The 18138-nt window shown below is 45.4% G+C and overlaps 1 protein-coding gene across 31 annotated transcripts in view; it reads left to right on the top strand.

The window, feature by feature from the left end:
• Positions 1 to 18138, top strand: part of GRAMD1B (GRAM domain containing 1B) — a 240304-nt gene that overhangs the window by 180376 nt on the left and 41790 nt on the right. For 23 of the 31 annotated variants that reach the window (XR_004422118.1, XM_033098291.1, XM_033098283.1 and 20 more), the window contains 2 exons: positions 13043 to 13253; positions 14105 to 14125. Coding sequence is in view for 30 of the 31 variants with exons in the window: in XM_033098291.1 (XP_032954182.1) it covers positions 13043 to 13253; positions 14105 to 14125 (232 nt within the window). In the remaining variant the exon portion in view is untranslated. Of the gene's footprint in view, positions 1 to 11133; positions 11258 to 13042; positions 13254 to 14104; positions 14126 to 18138 lie in introns of those variants that run through there. The other 8 variants (XM_033098289.1, XM_033098286.1, XM_033098288.1 and 5 more) reach the window with 2 other exon arrangements.

Here is an 18138-nt window from a genome sequence, read left to right as displayed (position 1 = left end):
ATGTTTGCACTCTGATTTCCAAAGCACACGAGGTGGTGGTTCTATCCTATTCTGGGCTCATCACAGCACTTCTCTGCAGAGTTACAACCATTTCTGGGCTCCACGGTTTAAGGGGGATTGAGATAAACTGGAATTCATTCAGAGGAGAGTGAACCCAATGGCTGAGGGACCCAAAGCCATGCTGTGTGAGGGATGGCTGGAGGGATCAGCAAGTCTGGAAGAGAAAAGACAGAGGGAGCATGAGAGCCATGATAAATCGCATATGGAACAGGAATTAGATTTATTCTATGGCTGCCAAGGGGGTAGAAATTGGGCGTTTGGTAGGAAGCCACAGGAAACAATTTAAGCTTAAAATAAAAAGAGTTGTCCAAAGATGAAATGAGTTATTAAGTTGGTGCAAAAGTAATTGCAGTTTAAAAGGTTAAAAATAATTGCAAAAACCACAAGTACTTTTGCACCAACCTAATATATCATCAGTTAATTGCTTCTGTGTCACTTAAGGTATAATCTAAACAAAAATTTGGTGGAGATGTTGTAGGAGAAATGATTTTTAACTTATGAAAATAGGTTTGGGGAATTAGAATCACTTCACCTAAAGAAACGAGGATAGGGACAGAGGCAGAGTTATAGCTAATGCAGTGACCTCACGTCTGGGAAAGCTGGAATAAAAGAAAATGGTATTAAGTGCATTATAACACGGTTTTGTTTTGAGCATAAGGAACTTCCCGATGGTAGCAGGAGATAGTGAAGCCCTGTAATTTTGTGCCCTTAATATATTCTAAATTAGGGTGAAGCCTCTCTTGGGTGACTTGGATGTTTGCCTGCAGCGAGGTAGATTGGCTGACCTCTTACAGTCTTGTATTCTAAAATTCCTATGATTTTTAACGTAATGGTCATTCTTTGCCCTGTTTCTGTTTGATCTCTAGCAGAAAAGTAAGTCGGAACTGGGTTTGAATCCGTAGGGGTCTGGAAGGGACCGAGCCGTATACTTGGCTCTAATAGTGAGGTTAGGGAGCAGTGATATGAGGGGAGGAAGGGTGTACTGAATACTCTTATTTACCTCTCCTCCTACATCCTACATCCCTTAGTCTCACAGTCTGACTAGGAAAATCCTCCGGTGCCCGAGGTGAGGTGGCCCTGACCAGAGGGAAAGCTGGGGATGTTGAATTAACTAGGGGCCCAGACTGCCTGGATCTTGTTTCTGAATCCTTTGCCTAATTTAGATCTGAATCCCTCTGTCTGTGAGAAGCTACTGCTCTCAGCAGTTCACAGTGTATCCTTTGTACCTCTTTGTCATCCTCTGGCATCTTTGTGGGGATTAGGCAACGTTCACACTCATTCTTCTCCCATGATAAAGCTGAAGCTCAGAGAGGTGTGGCTTTCCCCAGATCTTACAAAGGGAAGGGGCTGGGTCAGGACTGCCTGGCTCCCTTGACAGGTGGTGAGGAGAGCTATTTTGATGGAATCTAAATAGCTCTTATTGCATGGTGTTGGCTGATTACGTGTCTGTCTCCCCGACCAGATTGTGAGTTCCTTAGAGGTAGAGCCTGTATCCCTAAATGCCTAGAATATTACCTGGCACAGAGGGTGCCCTTTTCAGCAGTTTGTTGGATGGATGGATCCTGCACAATTTCCTTACAGTTTTAGTAGCAACATTTCTCTTGCCGGGGAATGGAGGGGGCGGTGGCAGGGGGAAGCTGAAGAGCAAACTTAGAAGAAGCTGGAAGTTCTATTCAGTTGAACTCTATGCCCTGTTCCAGTGGTTTGTGGCCTTCCAGTGTTTGGAGACCTCTTTCAAGGAAGGTGTTTCCTGGGGTAGCTTAGTACCTTTTCTGTTTTCACAAGGTCCAGTTCTCTTGAGTGTTGAGGTTTCTGAAATACTTTGACTGAGATTGATAGTGAGTCAAGTTTAAAAGTATTAAATCCCTACTCTGAGCCCCATATCATGTTTAGTATTGTATATGTACTCTTTGTGTATACAAAGAACCATGACATGGTCGCTGCACAGTCACTGCCATATGGGGCCCTTGAGATGAATATCACGAAGTTGAAGGCACATAATAGGTGCTCACTAAATGCTTGTTTAACGACATCAAATCAGCAAGTGTACTTAATATTTAAAGACTGTGAAGTTCAGAGAGACCTGGGTGGACAATGATCACTGAGAATCATGGAGAAATAAGGACCATCGACATGGAGAGATAAGGACCATGGCACTTACAAGTCCCTTTAGACTTGTTCTAACGTGTGTGTAGCCACCTAGTGAGTGCCTTCTCTTTGGAAATCTGAAGCAGAGGGGTGACTGTTGTCAGATCCTTGCAGAGGGAATTCCTACACCAGGTGGGAGGTTGGATTACATGACCACTAAGGCCCTTTCCAAACTACAGGCAGTTATGATAGGTCAGTTCAGCCAACACTGCCTGCAAACCCAGCAGGACCATCACCCAAATATTGGGGGTCTGTCTTGTTGTAAATGATCTCAGGGAAAGGCAATTGTACAACACGAGTAAGTCCTTATGTTTAACTTTAGTATCTTCTGCTTTATCTTAGCATCGTCATCGTAACTTCCCCTCCCAGCTCTGTGCAATTAAGGACTAGCTGAAGATGAGAATCGCAATAATCTATTCCCACCCCTTGCCATGCGGAAGGACAAAGTTAGGAACAGAATTCAGTTTCCTAACTGGGAATTCACTTCCTACTTGTACCACTTTTTTTTTTCATTCTGTGAGCAATTATAGGAAGTCTTTACTTTGGGGATGCACTGTCTGACTAGGTTTTTTTGTTTGTCTGTTTGTTTTAAGTTTCTGCCCCGCACCCTGATTAAGGTACGTTGTGATCCTTCACCAGACAAAGAACACAGGTGCACAAAAAGATAAAGCGATTTTTCTCGAGGCCACAAAGAAGCTCAGAATTTAAACTCAGATATAGACAAAGTGACCAGGCCAGCAAAGAGTCTGGAATTGATGTCATATTTTAGCTTTCATGGATCCAGAATTCATAATAGAACCAATGGTCTGGTGTTATAAGAAGGCAGATTTGGGGCAGGCTTAAGAAGAAAATATCTGAGTGTACAAAAAATGGAATGAACGGCTTTAAAAAGAGCTCATTCCTTTATTCATGCAATACGTATCTGTGATCCCGGTGTGTGCCAGTCATTGTACTAGAAGTACTGGGAAACCGCACAATAATGATTGCTTGGGGACAAGGAGGCCACTTTAGATGGTGTGGTACTTTGAGACAGCCTACTCCAGGGAGGTGACATTTGAGCTTCAATCTGTTAAAAAGGAACCAGAGTTCAAAACTCTAGAGTAAAAGTTCCAGGCAGAGGGACCAATAAGTGCAAAGATTCTGACTCAGGGATAGATTGGGTATATTTAAGGAACCAAAAGATCCAAGGAGGCTAGAATAAAGTGAGGGAGAAAGCAATACAAGATGAAGTTGAGGAAAACAGTTCCCCAAGTTTGCATTCCAGGAGTTGGCTCTCTGGTCAACAAGTACATCTCATCTCTAAGGGGATAGGAACCTCTTCCTCCAGGTTAGGACAAGGACACGGAATCGATTTGGTGCAGCTAATGAGCCCTTTGGTTAAAAGAATTCGTGTCTGACGTCTCACAGTGGTTCTGTAGCATCATCTGTGTTTTTGAAGGTTATCAGAATTTGTTCCTCTTCAAAATGTCCAGAGAGATAACAGGAGTTCTGGCTTTTCTGTCAGCTCTCGCAGGACCCAAACAAGCTTATTCTGTTTTTGTAGGAAGGGGGAAAAGTGGGTCAGGCTGTTTTGGCATTTTAGGCATGGAGTCCTGGTTTTATTGCAGGCCCTGGTCTCCATGGAAATGAAAAATAGTGTTTGTCATGCCTGTTCCTGGATTGAATTCCAAACTCTGGGCTGAACAGAAGCTGCGGGAGAGCCAGGGAGTGGGGCGGGTAGGATGGATGGAGGCCCCATCCTCCAGTGTTGTGATGAGGAATCTCTTTTTGGCTTGAGCAGAAAAAATAAACAACTATTGCCCTGTCTCCAGCCCTCCAACCATCACCTGTCTGGACTGAGCACACCAGTAGAGGGTTAACTGAAGTTCTGCTTTTCTCTGCTTGGCCAAAGACTCTGTGGGTCTTGACCTTACGTTAATTGGTCACTTAATAAATTCATCAACAACGGAAGCCACTACTAGCTAGGACTTCCCCCACAACAAGTAATCCCTTCCAAGCTTAAGTAGATCCCTGATGAGAATGCATCTAGTTATTAATTAGTCAGCTGGATACAGGTGTTTTGGATGGGCTCTGCCATCGTTTATTACCATTGCAAGATTTAAAAGAATTTTTTTTTAAATAACTTTCCACAGATACTTGAACAAGACGAGGAAAGAGGAATGGGTCAGTGGAGCTTGTTGGCCATAGGAAGTGCCTTTAATTATCTACATGACACCTACAGAGATGAGGACCAGTGAGGGACAAATTGCAGAGAGAGGTGGGGCCTGGGCCAGTGTGGACGCTGTAAGCCAATGTTTGGATGACCAGTGAGTGGTTAGTGAGTCTGGGGAACTATCAGTCGCCCATTTGTAAGTTGTCTCTTCTCTGCTAGTGGTAGTATTATCTGGCAACAGTCTAGTTCCACCTTCTTGTTTCCAAATTTCAAGACAAACAACCTGTCCCTGAATACCCTGTGTACTTTACCCAAAGGCCCAAGTTGGAAAGCCCCCAGGGAATTTCAGTAAGTTACCCATACAGAGGAGAGGGTACAGGATGTTCATCTCTGTCAAAATCTTGCTCCCATTCTGTGTCAAGCTCTGTAGTTGGCATTGTATGAACTGTGATAGAAAAGAAAGGCATTATGCTGGGAGCCCTCTTCTCTCCTGCCCCTTGATGAAACGCAACGTGCTGCTACATCCAGGCCAACGTGTGGCATGCTGGGACCAAGCTGAGACTCTGCTTTAACATAAGTTGGAAAGAGAACCTCTATGCCATCAAAAAAAAAAAAAGAAAAATAGCAACAACGAAAAGCATCTCCTAGAAGATATTTGGCCCCTTTCTTCAACCAGGTAATCACAGTTGGACATAGAAAGCAAGTTGGTGGCTTCCTCCCTTAGAGAAGGAACTGGATCCAATAGTAGAGATGCCACCAGGTTTATAGATTCCAAGTGATAGGCCCACTAAGAGTGGGTTCCATAACGTCACAGGGAGCTCCTCATAGAAGGGACAATAGTGTATTTCTCATCCTTTCAAATGCCACCCCATCCAGTATCCGAAAAAGTATGTATGGGGGACCCACTGAGATTTACGCTGTTGAGCACCCTAGGCCTGGGCAGTGAGATGTCCAGCTGCCTGTTGACCCCTTGGTGGACAGTCATGCCGTCTCTCTGGACCTGTGCTTCCCACCCATAATAGTGAGAGCATTGGACTGGACAAGCCCTTCAACTCTCTCTGTGCACCAGTCATCTCTTGGGTACCTGAGACTGTGGTTTTATTTTCATGAGTAAAGGGGCCAAGACCAGGAGCTCAGGTCCTTATAACAAGGAGTGAAGCAGGCCTAGGAAGACATTTTTGTTAAGTGACGTGGTATTTTGCTGTCTAAGGAGTAGGGTCCAAGGGAAATTTGCAGTCCTGCTGGAATTTGTGATTGCGGCCATTTTCCCCCTCTACAAAGTTCTAGTTGGCTCTGTCCTTCTTTCCTACTGTCACGGTGTGGTTTTAAGAGGGTACAGAGACACTGCCAAGTGACAAGCAGAAATGTAGAGAGGAACTGAAAAACAACCATCTTCAGAGAGGGCTAGTAAATTCTGAATTTGGAACTGCTTAGGTGGACAGACCTCATGGAGGCATTTGCAGGCAGCATGTAAATTTCATGCACATGTTATGTAAATACACTTGTGGTCATTCTGTGTCAGACACTTGAGCTTGTGCTATGGGAAAATTCAAAGTAGAGCTGGCTAATTCACATGGATATTTGCAGTGCTATCAAGAAGAACTGAGGAGGATTATGGAGGAATCTTGGAAATTGGCATGGGTATGAGAGGTGCATAGCTGGATAGCAGGGTAGTCATCTGTTAGGAATTAGTAGCTTTAACTAGACGCTACTAAAGGCAGGGAGGAATCAGGTGCTTGTAATATGGCAGTGGGCATGGGCTCTTGATGGTAATTGTCAGGCTTTGACACCAAAAGAAGGGGACATTATTCCATTGGGTACTGACTGGGTGGTATCCTTCCCTTGAGAATCACATCTTCATGCCCACTCGCCATCAACTCCTGGTTCTTCTCCGTTGGTTGTTTCTGCTGCCAGCTCAATGGGTTTTCTACACTTGATCTTAGCCGAAAGGCTGAGAGGCGATCGATGGATTTTCTGTTCCAGCGAGTCCACCTACCTGGTAGACACGGAACAGCTGACACACTCAGAGTTGTATGCAGGTTTCCGTCATTTGGGGCAGATATGTCACTTATCCCTTCATACTTATGAGATTAGTCCTGGGGAATAGTTTCTCTGAAATTTTAGAGTGCATCAGAGTCTGCTATGGTGCTTGTTTAAAATGCAGATTGCAAGACCATCCCCTGGAAATGGTCATTAATTGAGTGGGGGTGGGTCTGGGATTCTGCCCTTTAAGAAAGCACCCCAGGTGCATTTAGTCCCCACTGTGGGAAGTAATACTAGGGAGGATAGAGGGCAAGGATACGTATTCCACATTTTACAGAGAGGAACAAAAGCCTTTGTAATAGTAATAATAGCACCTCAGTAATACTTATTGAGCATTCATTAATTATGTATCAGGCACTGCACTAAATATTTTACTTATTTCATTTAATGCACTAGCTCTATGAGATAAGTATTAGTATCTCTCATTTGTCCGATAAGAAAAATGAAGCCTAGAGGCCAAGGTCACTTGGCAAGTGGCAGAGCTCGGACTCAAACCTGAGCCTGCTGACACCACAAACTGGCAATTAATCCTAACGCTGTAGGGCCCAAGCCGGCCCTCAGCAAACAGATGTTTCATTTGAAACTGGCTTTCTAAGTTTCTGATTAAATGTTTTTTCTGTTAGGTTGGGATGCCCTGGAATGTGTCAGACAGTCTTAAAAAAAAAAAAAAATGACCAGTGCCCTGACATTGAAACTATTACAGCTGTACGTACATTTGATCATCCAGGTCATTGCCGGGCTGGGCTTAGGGAAAACAATAAGTGAACATGAAGTGTCCAGGGCTGGGGAGAAGAGGTGGGAATCTGATTGGGCATGAGCCAGGGCGGTGGAACACTGTGGTGAGAGTGGGAAAGGAGTTGCTGTAACCCGAGAGGGGGAGGCGCAGGAGTGGAGAGCGACAGGTACATAGTTTGCAATCTCGGGGGCAGAAATGATTGATTTCTTTAAAGGCAAACAAGTTAACTTGAATGAGGCACAGTGAAACACCATCTATTTTGTTTTGCTCAGGGTTCTGAACAGTGTATGGGTGGCTGACCAGGGAGCTGGCTTGCTGACAAAATCTACCTGTGCTCACAGAACCACAATGGGCATAGGATGGGAAAAGAAAGACAAGCAAAGTAGTGCGGTGGTTCCTATGTCTGGAGTGGGAGATGCTGCAAAGAGAGTCACTGCAGAAGGCTGGGGAAGCCTTTGTCCTCAATTCACATATCTCCATTTCTCAAGGTCTTAAGCCAGACCTCACTATCGGAAGTAGGATAAAACTGTAGCATGAGGTATTGTGGTCAGACTTAAGGAAGCACTATTTTTAAACTTTTTATTAAGGAGGGCACAGCTCACAGTGGCTCATGTGGGGGTCGAACCAGCAACCTTGGTGTTATTAGCACCACGCTCTAACCAACTGAACTAACTGGCCACCCGGGAAGCACTATTTTTTAGCGGTAACCAGGAGAGTAGAGAAATAGTCTTTCTTGGATGTCTTAAAAATTGGATGGATAGGAAGTAAGTGAATGACATCTGGGGCCCCCTGCAATGGGTTACAGGTGGCTGGTGGGGGTCTCAGTGTACCTCTTATTGGGGAGAGTGGATTAAGGAGACCTTAAGCATTAGTTTAAGCATGTTATGCTTCAGTAACACGTAGTTTCCTGTAATGCTCTGTGTATTTCATTGCTATTTAGGGCCTTAACACCTTTATTCATACTGCTGTTGATTTTTGTTTGTTGTGTTTTGGGAACATTCCCTTCCTTCCTACTACCCTGCACTTCACCTGGCTAACTCGAACACAGTTTTCAGAACCCAGCTCAAGTCTCAAGTGCAATATCCTCAAGGAAGCCTTTCGTGATCCCTCGAGGCTGGCTAAGATTCCCTTACTCTCTCCTATCACACCACTCATTGCTTATATTGAAATGAGAGGAATACATGTCTAGCTTTTCCTGACTATAGTGTTCCAAGCACCAGGATCCTTTCTTACTCACCAGTATGAACTTGAATGCCTAGCATTATGCCATGTGCTCAGTAAATATTTGCAACGGAAGATCCAGATATGAAGTCATATTACCTTGGCCAGGCACTTGACCTTCCTATTTTTCAGGTTTCTTATAAGTGAAGTTAAGAGTTGGATGTATTAATTCTGAACTCTGGAAGGGCACCTTAGTGCAATAGCCCCTCCAATACCAGTCTTTCTTCCCCTTGAAGATCCCAAGATTTTGAAATGTAATGCAATACTATTATTAATAATGGTGGCAGGCCAGTTTAATGGTACATCATAGAGTTTGTCTGAAAGACACAATTACTGTAGATTATGGATACATAGGAATTGGTTTTATTTGTTCAGCAGATCATCCAAATCTATAGGATAATAGGGTGATTTTTTAAAAAATTTTAGGAGTCTAGCAAGTCTAGTAGTGATTTTGCTGAGTTGGAACTATAGCTCCAAACACTTCTTTTATAGGGAAGAATCAGAGTGGAGATGGAGCATGGGACTGGGGTGAGGGGCACACCGGGCAGAAACCATAGAGGTCTTTAACCGGGGAAGAAGATGGTCAAAGACGGCAAATTTACTTTTTAGAAAGTTCATTTTGACAGCAAACTAGAGAATGCATTGAAGACTGGAGGCAGGAAGTTGATTCCTTCTTTTTTTCCATTCACCCAGCTACCCATCCATGCTCCTGTTTATTCACGCAGCAAACATTTTTGAGTGCCTGGTTCTGAAAACAAATTCTATAATCAGATAGGCCTATGTTTCAAATCCTTTCCTGCCACGTGTCCAGCTTTAGGTGAATTACTTAATCAGTCAGTAATTCAATTTTATCACCTGAAAAATAGGACTAACAATATCCATTAATGTTTCATAGGTTGGTTAGGAAGATGAAATAAGATAATGCTTAAGAAATGCTTGGCACTGTGCCAGGAACTCCTAACATTCATAAACTTTTTGCTATTTGATTAGTATTAAAAGGTTGGGGATGCAGATTTGGGAGATGTCATGGTACTGGGGGCTGTTAAAACCATGGGTATGAAGGCTTTCACCAGGATAAGATTCAGTTCCGGAGGCATTTACTGACCATGTATTCCTTACAGAGCGAAATGTTGGGCAATACGGGAGGTACAAAGGTGTGTGCCCTCAGGAGTGTATAGATCTTCATTTTAATACCAGGCAAAATGTGTTCAATGCTTTAATGAGTTCAGTGATGGAGATTTAGAAAACTGTTTTGGAGAAGGTGGGGTTTGAAAATCAACCCCCTCCCCCCAAAAAAAAAAGGTGGGGCTTGAGATGGGTCTTCAAGGATGAGCAGGAGGTGAATATGGAGGGAAAGGCCTCTTCACGTACACGTACTGATTTGTGTTACAGAAGACAAGAGGCGGCAAAATGAGAATGCATATTAAGAAAGCCAGGGGAAGATAAGCGGGACTGAAATATGGGAACTCTTTAAAGAGAGTATTAGGAAAGATAAAATATTGACATATATAGATAAGTGTCAAATTATTTTCAGTAGAGAACTTTGAATTCCATTCTGAGGATTTTAGACTTTAATATGAATGCCGGTAGGGGGCAGAAAGATACTATCAGGCTTGTATTTAGATAGATTGAATGACAAAGGTGTGAATGAGTATGGAAGAAGAAAAGGAGATGGAGGAGACCACTTAGAAGGCCATGAGAAGAGTCTAGGCAAGAGGCTTTGAGAACCTGAATGAAAGCCCTGGGGATGTAAGGGAAGGATGGGCTAAAGAGCTGTATAAAAATAGAACTGACAGGGTTCAGTGACTCACTTTTTGTCAAGTGAGATGGAAGAGGTGGGTTTGCAGCCTGCGAGACCAGGAAATGATAATGCTTTTGAGAATGGAAAGTAGGAGGCAGTTTGGGAAGAAAGATGGCAGGATTGGTTTTCAGTCGGAAGTGTTCCTGAGACATCTATTTAGAGGAAATGTCCACGTGGCAGCAGGTTCTTGGGCCGAAGCCAGCAGTGTGAGCAGAGCCAGGCGCAGGTAGAGTAGTTGTCTGCTTTGAGGTATAGTTGAAGTCATAGAAAGCAGAAAATGGCTCAGGCGTTGCAGGACTCACCTTTGGAGAAGGACTGAATTTCATGCAGAGTAGCGAGAGGGGGCAATGGCTGAGATAAGGAGAGGAATAGGAGAGGTGTGTGTCACCAGGGAGAGGAGAGATTTTCAAGAGCAACGCAAATGATCAACAATCTTATAAGGACAAAGATTTAAAGTGACAGATGACACTATAAGTTGTTTCTTGATGGATGTGTTAAAAGCAGAATTTGGGGTATCTTGGGTGGCCTATGTAGGGTCAGCTGATATAGGGCCCCTAGGGGATGAGGAAATTATGGACATTTTGATCATTGAGTGTCTGAGATTCGTGTGCTTTTGGATAGTTGGAGTGAGTTTCCTCTAGGTAAGAATATTTTGCCCATCCTTGCTTGAATTCCTCATTAGGCAGTTATTGGCAGTATTCAGAGTTTGAGGAAGGATAAAGGACCTCCTTTCCATTTCTGAGTCTGGACTCACCATGTGTGTAGATGTCTCTTCTCTAAGAAAAGACCTCCGGGAGCCAAGCTGTGAGTTCATCCTGTCTGGGAAGGGCATATGCGAGGTGTCAGCCACACTCTCCCGCTTCTCTCAGCAAACTAGTTGAGGTTAGGGATAGAGTTCCTGGCTATTCTTCCAGCAAAATAATTCTGGAAGACAGTTTGAACCTCGGAGTCCTTGGCCATGGGTTGAAATTGGCCCAAGAGAAAGGAGGCAACCCCAGAAAGGTGAATGCCTGAGTCTGCCCTTCAGGAATTTCCACCCGAAGATGTTGTGAGGATCTTCTTGCCACCATTCTAAGGCTCGGCTTTTCTAACTGAGGTAAAAGAACACAGTTTTCTTTCTCGAGGGTTTTGTAGTAGTGCATGAGTTTAGAGAGTCAGAGGATAAGGGTGTCGTGGACGGGGTCAGAACCTGAAGAGCCTCTTTCTAAATCACAGTTATTGTTTGTATTATAAGTGACTGTCTAAATTTAAATTCTTTTTTTTAAAAAACATTTCTGAGTCTAAGCATTTTATTAATCAGCATTTTAAATTTAAATTCTGTTTTGGGGTAAAGCAAAATATTGGGCCTTATGAGTTTCCATGCATCCTCCGATCACATTTGTCTTCTTCCTTTTCCCTGATCTGCTTTCTTTTTCCTCTCTCCATCAGTTTTCTTCCAAAAGTTAGAACACTGCCCTTGCCCCTGCTGCCCTCTTCCCTACACTTGCTGATTTGGGTTTTGGGGCTTCCTTCCCATTTTCCCTGCTGAGGATCCCCCCAAGTGGAAGTTTCTGTTGAAAGGGACATGGTTTTCATTGCCAGTGGGTCCAGTGGGACATCTGAGGCTGCAGGTAGATCTTTATGCAAAACACGGTGTTCCCTACCCTGCACTCCCCTCACTTAGGGAAGGCTGGGATGAGGCTCCCAGAGCGCTTCCTTGGGCCCTTACAGCCCCAGCTCCACTTCCAGGCTGTTTCCAGAACCTGACCCTGCTCTCTGACTGCTGAGTCTTTGAGAGGGACCCTCAGCTTTTTATCTGCCTCCCCTTGTACTTCTTTGGTTTCCCGGTCTCCCGTTTGCTTTCCTTCCCATTTCCCATGTATCTTTCCTACTGAACCTTTTCCTTTTCCTTCTCTTTCTTTCCTTCCTTCATTGTCTCAGAGCAAAGCAAAAACCTATTAGAACTTGACTGCATTTAATCTCCTCTCCTCTTACTTTCTTCATCTCTTCTCCTTCTAGTCCATTAAGAACACAAGCTAATATCCAATTGTAAATATGTATACCACTTATAAACTTTGCCGCAGGTGAATTTGGTACTGTGGGGGTATACAAGGTACCTGTTGAAAATGAATTTGGGGGCAGGGACTATGGAATGTGAGAACTGCTGCTGTGTTCATCTTTACCCTGGGCAGGGGGAGCAGGAATCCATGTGACTCACAAGGAAATAGTATGGTGTGGGTGAGTTACAAGTCAGAAGGTCTACATTTTGTTTCTAAACCCTCTGTGATCAGAGGACACTTAGCTTCTCTTTGCCATGCATTAATCTTCAGTTTTTAAACAGGAGTTACAGCATTTGTCATAACTGCCTTAGTGGAATGATTTGAGAACCCAGTGAAATACTATGTATGTGAATGCTTTGAAAAGTAGGATTATTATTGTCATTTCTATGGACAAAATGTAAAAACTGGATTTGCAGCATGTATAAAATGAGCTGATAGTACTAGATGATCCTAATACATCTTTCAGCTCTTAAATTCTGTTTTGCCCTAGACAGTTCTTGGCATATAATAGGGGCTCTAATAATATTTGGATAGATAGATAGATGGTTAGATGGATGGACAGATGGATGGATGGACGGATGGCTGGATAAATGAAGAAACGTCCAGTTGCCCTACTTACCACTTCCTATTCCTATTTCTATTTCACGTTGGCACCATCACCCTCTTCTGGCCAGCAGCAGTATTAAGGTGCAGTGAGTTGGTAGCTGGGCCCTCTTCTCTGGTTTCAGCCCAGCCCCTAACCCTGGCTCCTTGAGCTGGCTCCCTGGAACCCATCTTTGTCCTTCAATAACTCATTGCCTCTCTTTCTTCCTCCTCCCCTTTCCATCCCTCTCCATCTGCAGCACTGCCAGTAACTCAAACCGTAGCACGCCGGCCTGCTCCCCCATCCTCCGGAAGCGGTCACGCTCGCCAACCCCACAGAACCCGGACGGAGACACCATGGTGGAGAAGGGCTCAGATCACTCCTCAGACAAGTCTCCGTCCACGCCGGAGCAGGGTGTGCAGCGCAGCTGCTCTTCACAGTCCGGCAGGAGTGGCGGCAAAAATTCCAAGGTGAGCTAGACGCCCACCCAGGACTCTGTATTTGCTTGTTAGCTGGCTGCAGGGTCCTGGGTGTCGGGGGACAGTGAGATAGAGGGACCTGATGTGATTGACCGGGCCTGGTGTCCCAGAGATAGTCTTTACTCAGTGAGGCAAGGGTGGGGAAGGCAGGGCAGATCCTAGTTAAATTTTATCTTTTCAACTAGGTGCTCAGAGAGGGTGCCGGTAAAATGGTTCCATGATGACTGTTATCTTCCCTTAGGAGCTGGGGAGCCTCATGTACCTTGAGGTTAGGAGGAGGAATGCTCCAAAGATCAGGAGGGGTCATCTGTTTAGCTCTTTTATCTTTTTCAAATTTGGGGTAGAAGAGAGCATTATTTGGGACGACTTACTGCCAGGAATGGCAGTCCGCAGGGAATGTTGCAGAATGCTGTTTTTAGCCTCCACCCCGGCCATCAACCTTCCTTCTTTTGGTAATAATCCACTTGATACTCATCTGGCCAAGAAGATAGTGACGGGGCCCCTCTATTCCTCCCAAGTGTGTCAATGTTACCACCTGAGTACCCAGGCCTTGGCATAAGGATAGGCATAAAGTAAGCCCTGGGGAGCCTGGGCTACTTATGGCTCCCCAGAGAGTTTCTTCTCCCCACTCAGTCCTTTGGGAAGCAAGAGATGTCTTTGTCTTGATGTTCCTTCAAAAAGCTCCTCTTCACCACTGGACTCACAGGTCCTGGGGTAGGATAGAGTGGGGGGACTGGGAGGTGCGAGAACTGGCTTCCCACCTGAATTTGTCTTTTGATTTGTTGTTCTTCCTCTTCTTCCCCACCATTTCCCAAACACCTTCTTTGCATGCATGGTCTTAGTCTCACAAGCGCCTCTCAAAAGTAAGCCATCTTTTGTCTCTGTCTGTGGTCTTCCCTCCAGTGTGGAATTGTCTGTACTGCTCTGCACCCCTTCCTGTGCCCCTGCCCATTCTGGCCATGTTTTGCTTGGTTCCTTTCCCAGAAGGCTGGCCCCACTGCCCTTGGCAGGCTGGCTTAAAGTCACCGAGAGACCATTCCCACTGTACTGGAAGTCGGAGAGCAGACCCCATGTCTCTGCCTGCTCCCTGAACACTGCCTGGGGCTGGGGATCTGTTCCCTCCATACATGGTGCCATCTAGAAGCAGAGTCCCACCAGGACTTAGTTTCATTCCTTTGGGGAAGGGAGACCCTATCCAATTGGGTTTCAGATCCTGATACCCCTTAGACCTGCTTTGGTGGGTGATTCCTGATTCTCCTGAAGAGTTGATTGAGGGTCACGAATTCTAGTAGGTGATTTCCATGGTGCAGGAGAGTGACCTCAGGAGCTCTGCCTGTCACCCTCCTTCCCTCCACCTGCCTGCTGAGAACTGCTCAGCCTGGGCACCCCTTACCACTTCCACCCACCACCCAGCCCAGGGGCTCCTGACGTTCTTAGGATGCTGGAGAATGATCAGAGGGGAACTTTTCTCCCAGAGGGCTTAGTGCCAGCACCTGGAGGTTGGTGGACATCAGCTGTAGCCCCTTCCAGGTCCTACAGAGAGGTGGCCAGGTCAGAGAGACAATGCCAGAGTCTGCTCATGACCCCAGGATTTCAGAGGCCTGAGGAGAACTTGGAGGGAGGAGAGGGTGAGCAATAGGTGTCTTAGAATGGCAGGGTCAGGATGTCATACCCATGGGGTGGGTGGGTGGGATGTAGCCTGAAGAAGAGAAAGCTGAGGGATGACTTAATAGTCTCAAGCCTCGGTAAGTGTTTTGGATAGGAGGAGGGTGAATAGCTGTTGTCTTTCCTGAGGAAAGAACAAAAGGCTACAGGGCTGATCCTATAGTCTGTGACCTTCAGGCTAAAAGCACATCTTGTCTCTGAGGATTTTAAATGATTGTTGCTGGCTGTGGACAGGGGAAGAGGAACACTACCTGGAGTGAGGAAGCCAAGAGGCGTTCTCTCTGTGTATTCAGGTGGCCTGGCAGGTGCAGGCATGTCTGGCGACAGGGTTTTAAGATGTCCTGTCATCTCGTTCTGAACCCCTCACACCTCTGACTGCCTGGGGAGAGGGCAGAATATGGCTGGACATGGACATCAGGTTATTCTATCTCTCTGTTTCTGCCCATAGTCTTTGCACACTTTTCCATCCTCAGGTGAAGCTCTAAGCTCCCTTACCCTTTTACTCTATACCTAGCAAGACAATCAGTGACCAGAGCGATACCTATTTATGGTAATTACTCACCACTTACAGAGAGCCTCTTTTAGTCAGGTGATGCATTGCGGTGAGTCCCCAGTAATGAGGATTTGTTAAAATCTCCTAAGTGGTAGGTCTTCTTTGGGAAGTGAATATGAAAACCAGGTTCCCAACCCTCAGGCAGCATACAGTCTGGAAAGGGAGATAAGAAACTGCCCAGATTATCCACAAACCAAACCTGAGTATCCGGTTTCCCCAAAAGTAAGACCTAGCCGGACAATCAGCTCTAATGCGTCTTTTGGATAAAAAATTAATATTAAGTCCTGGTATTATATATTATATTATATTATATTATATTATATTATATTATATTATATTATATTATATTATTATATTATATTATATTATATTATAAAAACCCTGTCTTATAGTAAAATAAGACTGGGTCTTATACTAATTTTTGCTCCAAAAGACAAGTTAGAGCTGATTGTCCAGCTACATCTTGTTTTTGTGGAAACATGGTAGTTAGGAATGTTATGTGAATTCAGAGGCAGGAGACTCATTTATTAGTGGGACATGTTTTAGGGAGCAGGTGTTCTGAGTCAGGCTGGAACTCTTGAGATTTTGGAGAAGCAAAATGAGGCATTATGAAAGGACCATGAGCTGAGAGTGAACTGAGCATTAATCTTGGCTGCTTTCTTAAGGAGCCAAAGAGGGAGAGGTGATTAGAGACTCGGTTTTCTTCCCCTTTGAAGAGCTTGTATGGGTCAGTGCCTTTCCCCAGTAGACACATGCTCTCGGAGTCCCCTGGCTTTGGATAGCCACCTCCTCACCCCATTGTCTCACCAGTCGTGACCGTCACCACCAACACCACCATCCTCTAAATGCAGTTAAAATAGAACTGACTTGTGGGAGAGGGATACACTACCACCCCAGGTGGCAGTGGTAGCAACTGTGGTCCATCTGGGAAATGCGTGTGTGGGACACACAGACTTTAGAAAAGAAACATGAGAACCACATAGGAATTAGGTTCTACATGGAACAGGATCCGGAGCAGAAAGTGAGGGAAAGCTGCAGAGGTAGGTGGAGAGTGTGTTCGTGTAGTGGGGACATCCCCCCGTAAGGCCCTGGTGGAATATTGTCACAGTTGACCAAATGTTTCCGTGGCAGGGGATCTGGTAGCTAGATGTCCTGTCACTATTATCCCTGCTAGGCCACCTCACTCCGTCTTTAGTCTACCTCCGAGAGGAGGTGACCTCACATATTCCCAGGCAAGATGGGAAGTGCTTCCTCTTCCCCTTCGAGCCAGCCTCACACAGTGTCAGTCTTCCTTCTCAGGGCCTGCATTTCCTCATTTGTTAGTATGTAGGGGCTGGACGAGGTGATCAGTAATATCCCTCTCCTGTGAATCTGTAACTGTACTGCTGAGGCCGACATTTCCTAGGTGCAGCCCTGACCAGAGCAGTTTTATTTCCACTTCCCAGGACCCCTTGAGTTTGTGCTACCACCCAGCTTCTGCTCTGTAGTGCTGGCTTGTGGCCACTAGAGGGAGCCAGTGGCTGCTTCCTGATCTAAGACCGCCACAGGGGAGGTGCCCATGACCTCTCTAACTGGGTGCACTGTGCCACCCTGGCTCTGTGTCTCTGGGCTCCTTTTCCCGTTGACTTTTTCCCTGTTTTTCAATCCTAATTTTTGTAGTTTTCTTTTCAGTATGACAGACTTAACCTGATCAAAGTAAGAAGTTGTTTTTTCTCCTAATTTCTCTTAGAGGTAGAGTTCCTCTCGTCCCTGCCTTTGTCCCCTCACCCCCATCTTCCAGACTCCCAGAGCCTTTGAGCTGGCGAGATGTGTTTAGGGAACTTGGGTCTGTTTCCCTGGGCTTTGCATTCCCTTAGACACTTGCTTTTCAGACCTCTTCTAGGAGGCAATGGAAACATGCTCTGCTCAGCTCCCCATCCCCAGGATACTTTTCCTGACTCCCCCTCCCCTTATAGTCAAATTCATTTATAACCTGTGAGAAAAGCCCTCATCCTCACTCCCTAGTTCTGTTTTTTTCCATGTTTCTGGTCCAAGGAGGGACATTTCAGTGAACCTGCAAGGGTAGGCAGCCTCCCCTCTGCCAGTGGACACCCCTGCTCTCGCCCTCTGAGGCCCACAGCCCCTCTGGCTTCCCTGTCCCATGTTAGGGACCTTCCCTGTCAGGACTGAGTCCTGGGAGAGCAGAGCCTCGAGGATCAAATTTGCCTCTACAAGGCTGGTCAGAGTTCGGGGATTCATGTTCGCAGTGGATATTCTCAGGGGCTACCGTGGATTAGGCTAGAGGAGTGGGTGCCCATTTTTCTCACTGGCACCCTCAGTGGTGGCACATAAGCTGCTTAGAAACAGCTGGTTAGGGGTAGAGTTCTCACGCTGAGGGACAAGACAAAAGTCCTTGCCCTTGATGGTATATTTCACATTTCCATACCTGAGAACACGCATTCTTACCCGTCTTTACAAAAGAGAAAATATTCCACACAAAGATATCACACAGCTAATTAGAGATGGGACATGGGTTTTCTGGTTGTAGTTCTTTGTCACTCTGATGTTCTTTGTTGCAAACAGATTTAGAAGGGACATGTGCTGTATGGCAGTACATGAAAAGAGAACATCTACTTCTTCTGTTAACCTGAAACAAGAGGGAGAGCACTGTAGGAGTAA

The sequence above is a fragment of the Rhinolophus ferrumequinum genome, chromosome 25, assembly GCF_004115265.2.
Source record: "Rhinolophus ferrumequinum isolate MPI-CBG mRhiFer1 chromosome 25, mRhiFer1_v1.p, whole genome shotgun sequence".
NCBI lineage: Eukaryota > Metazoa > Chordata > Mammalia > Chiroptera > Rhinolophidae > Rhinolophus > Rhinolophus ferrumequinum.
The sequence above is the reverse complement of the archived record's forward strand: the minus strand, read 5'-3'. Positions and strand labels throughout refer to the sequence as shown.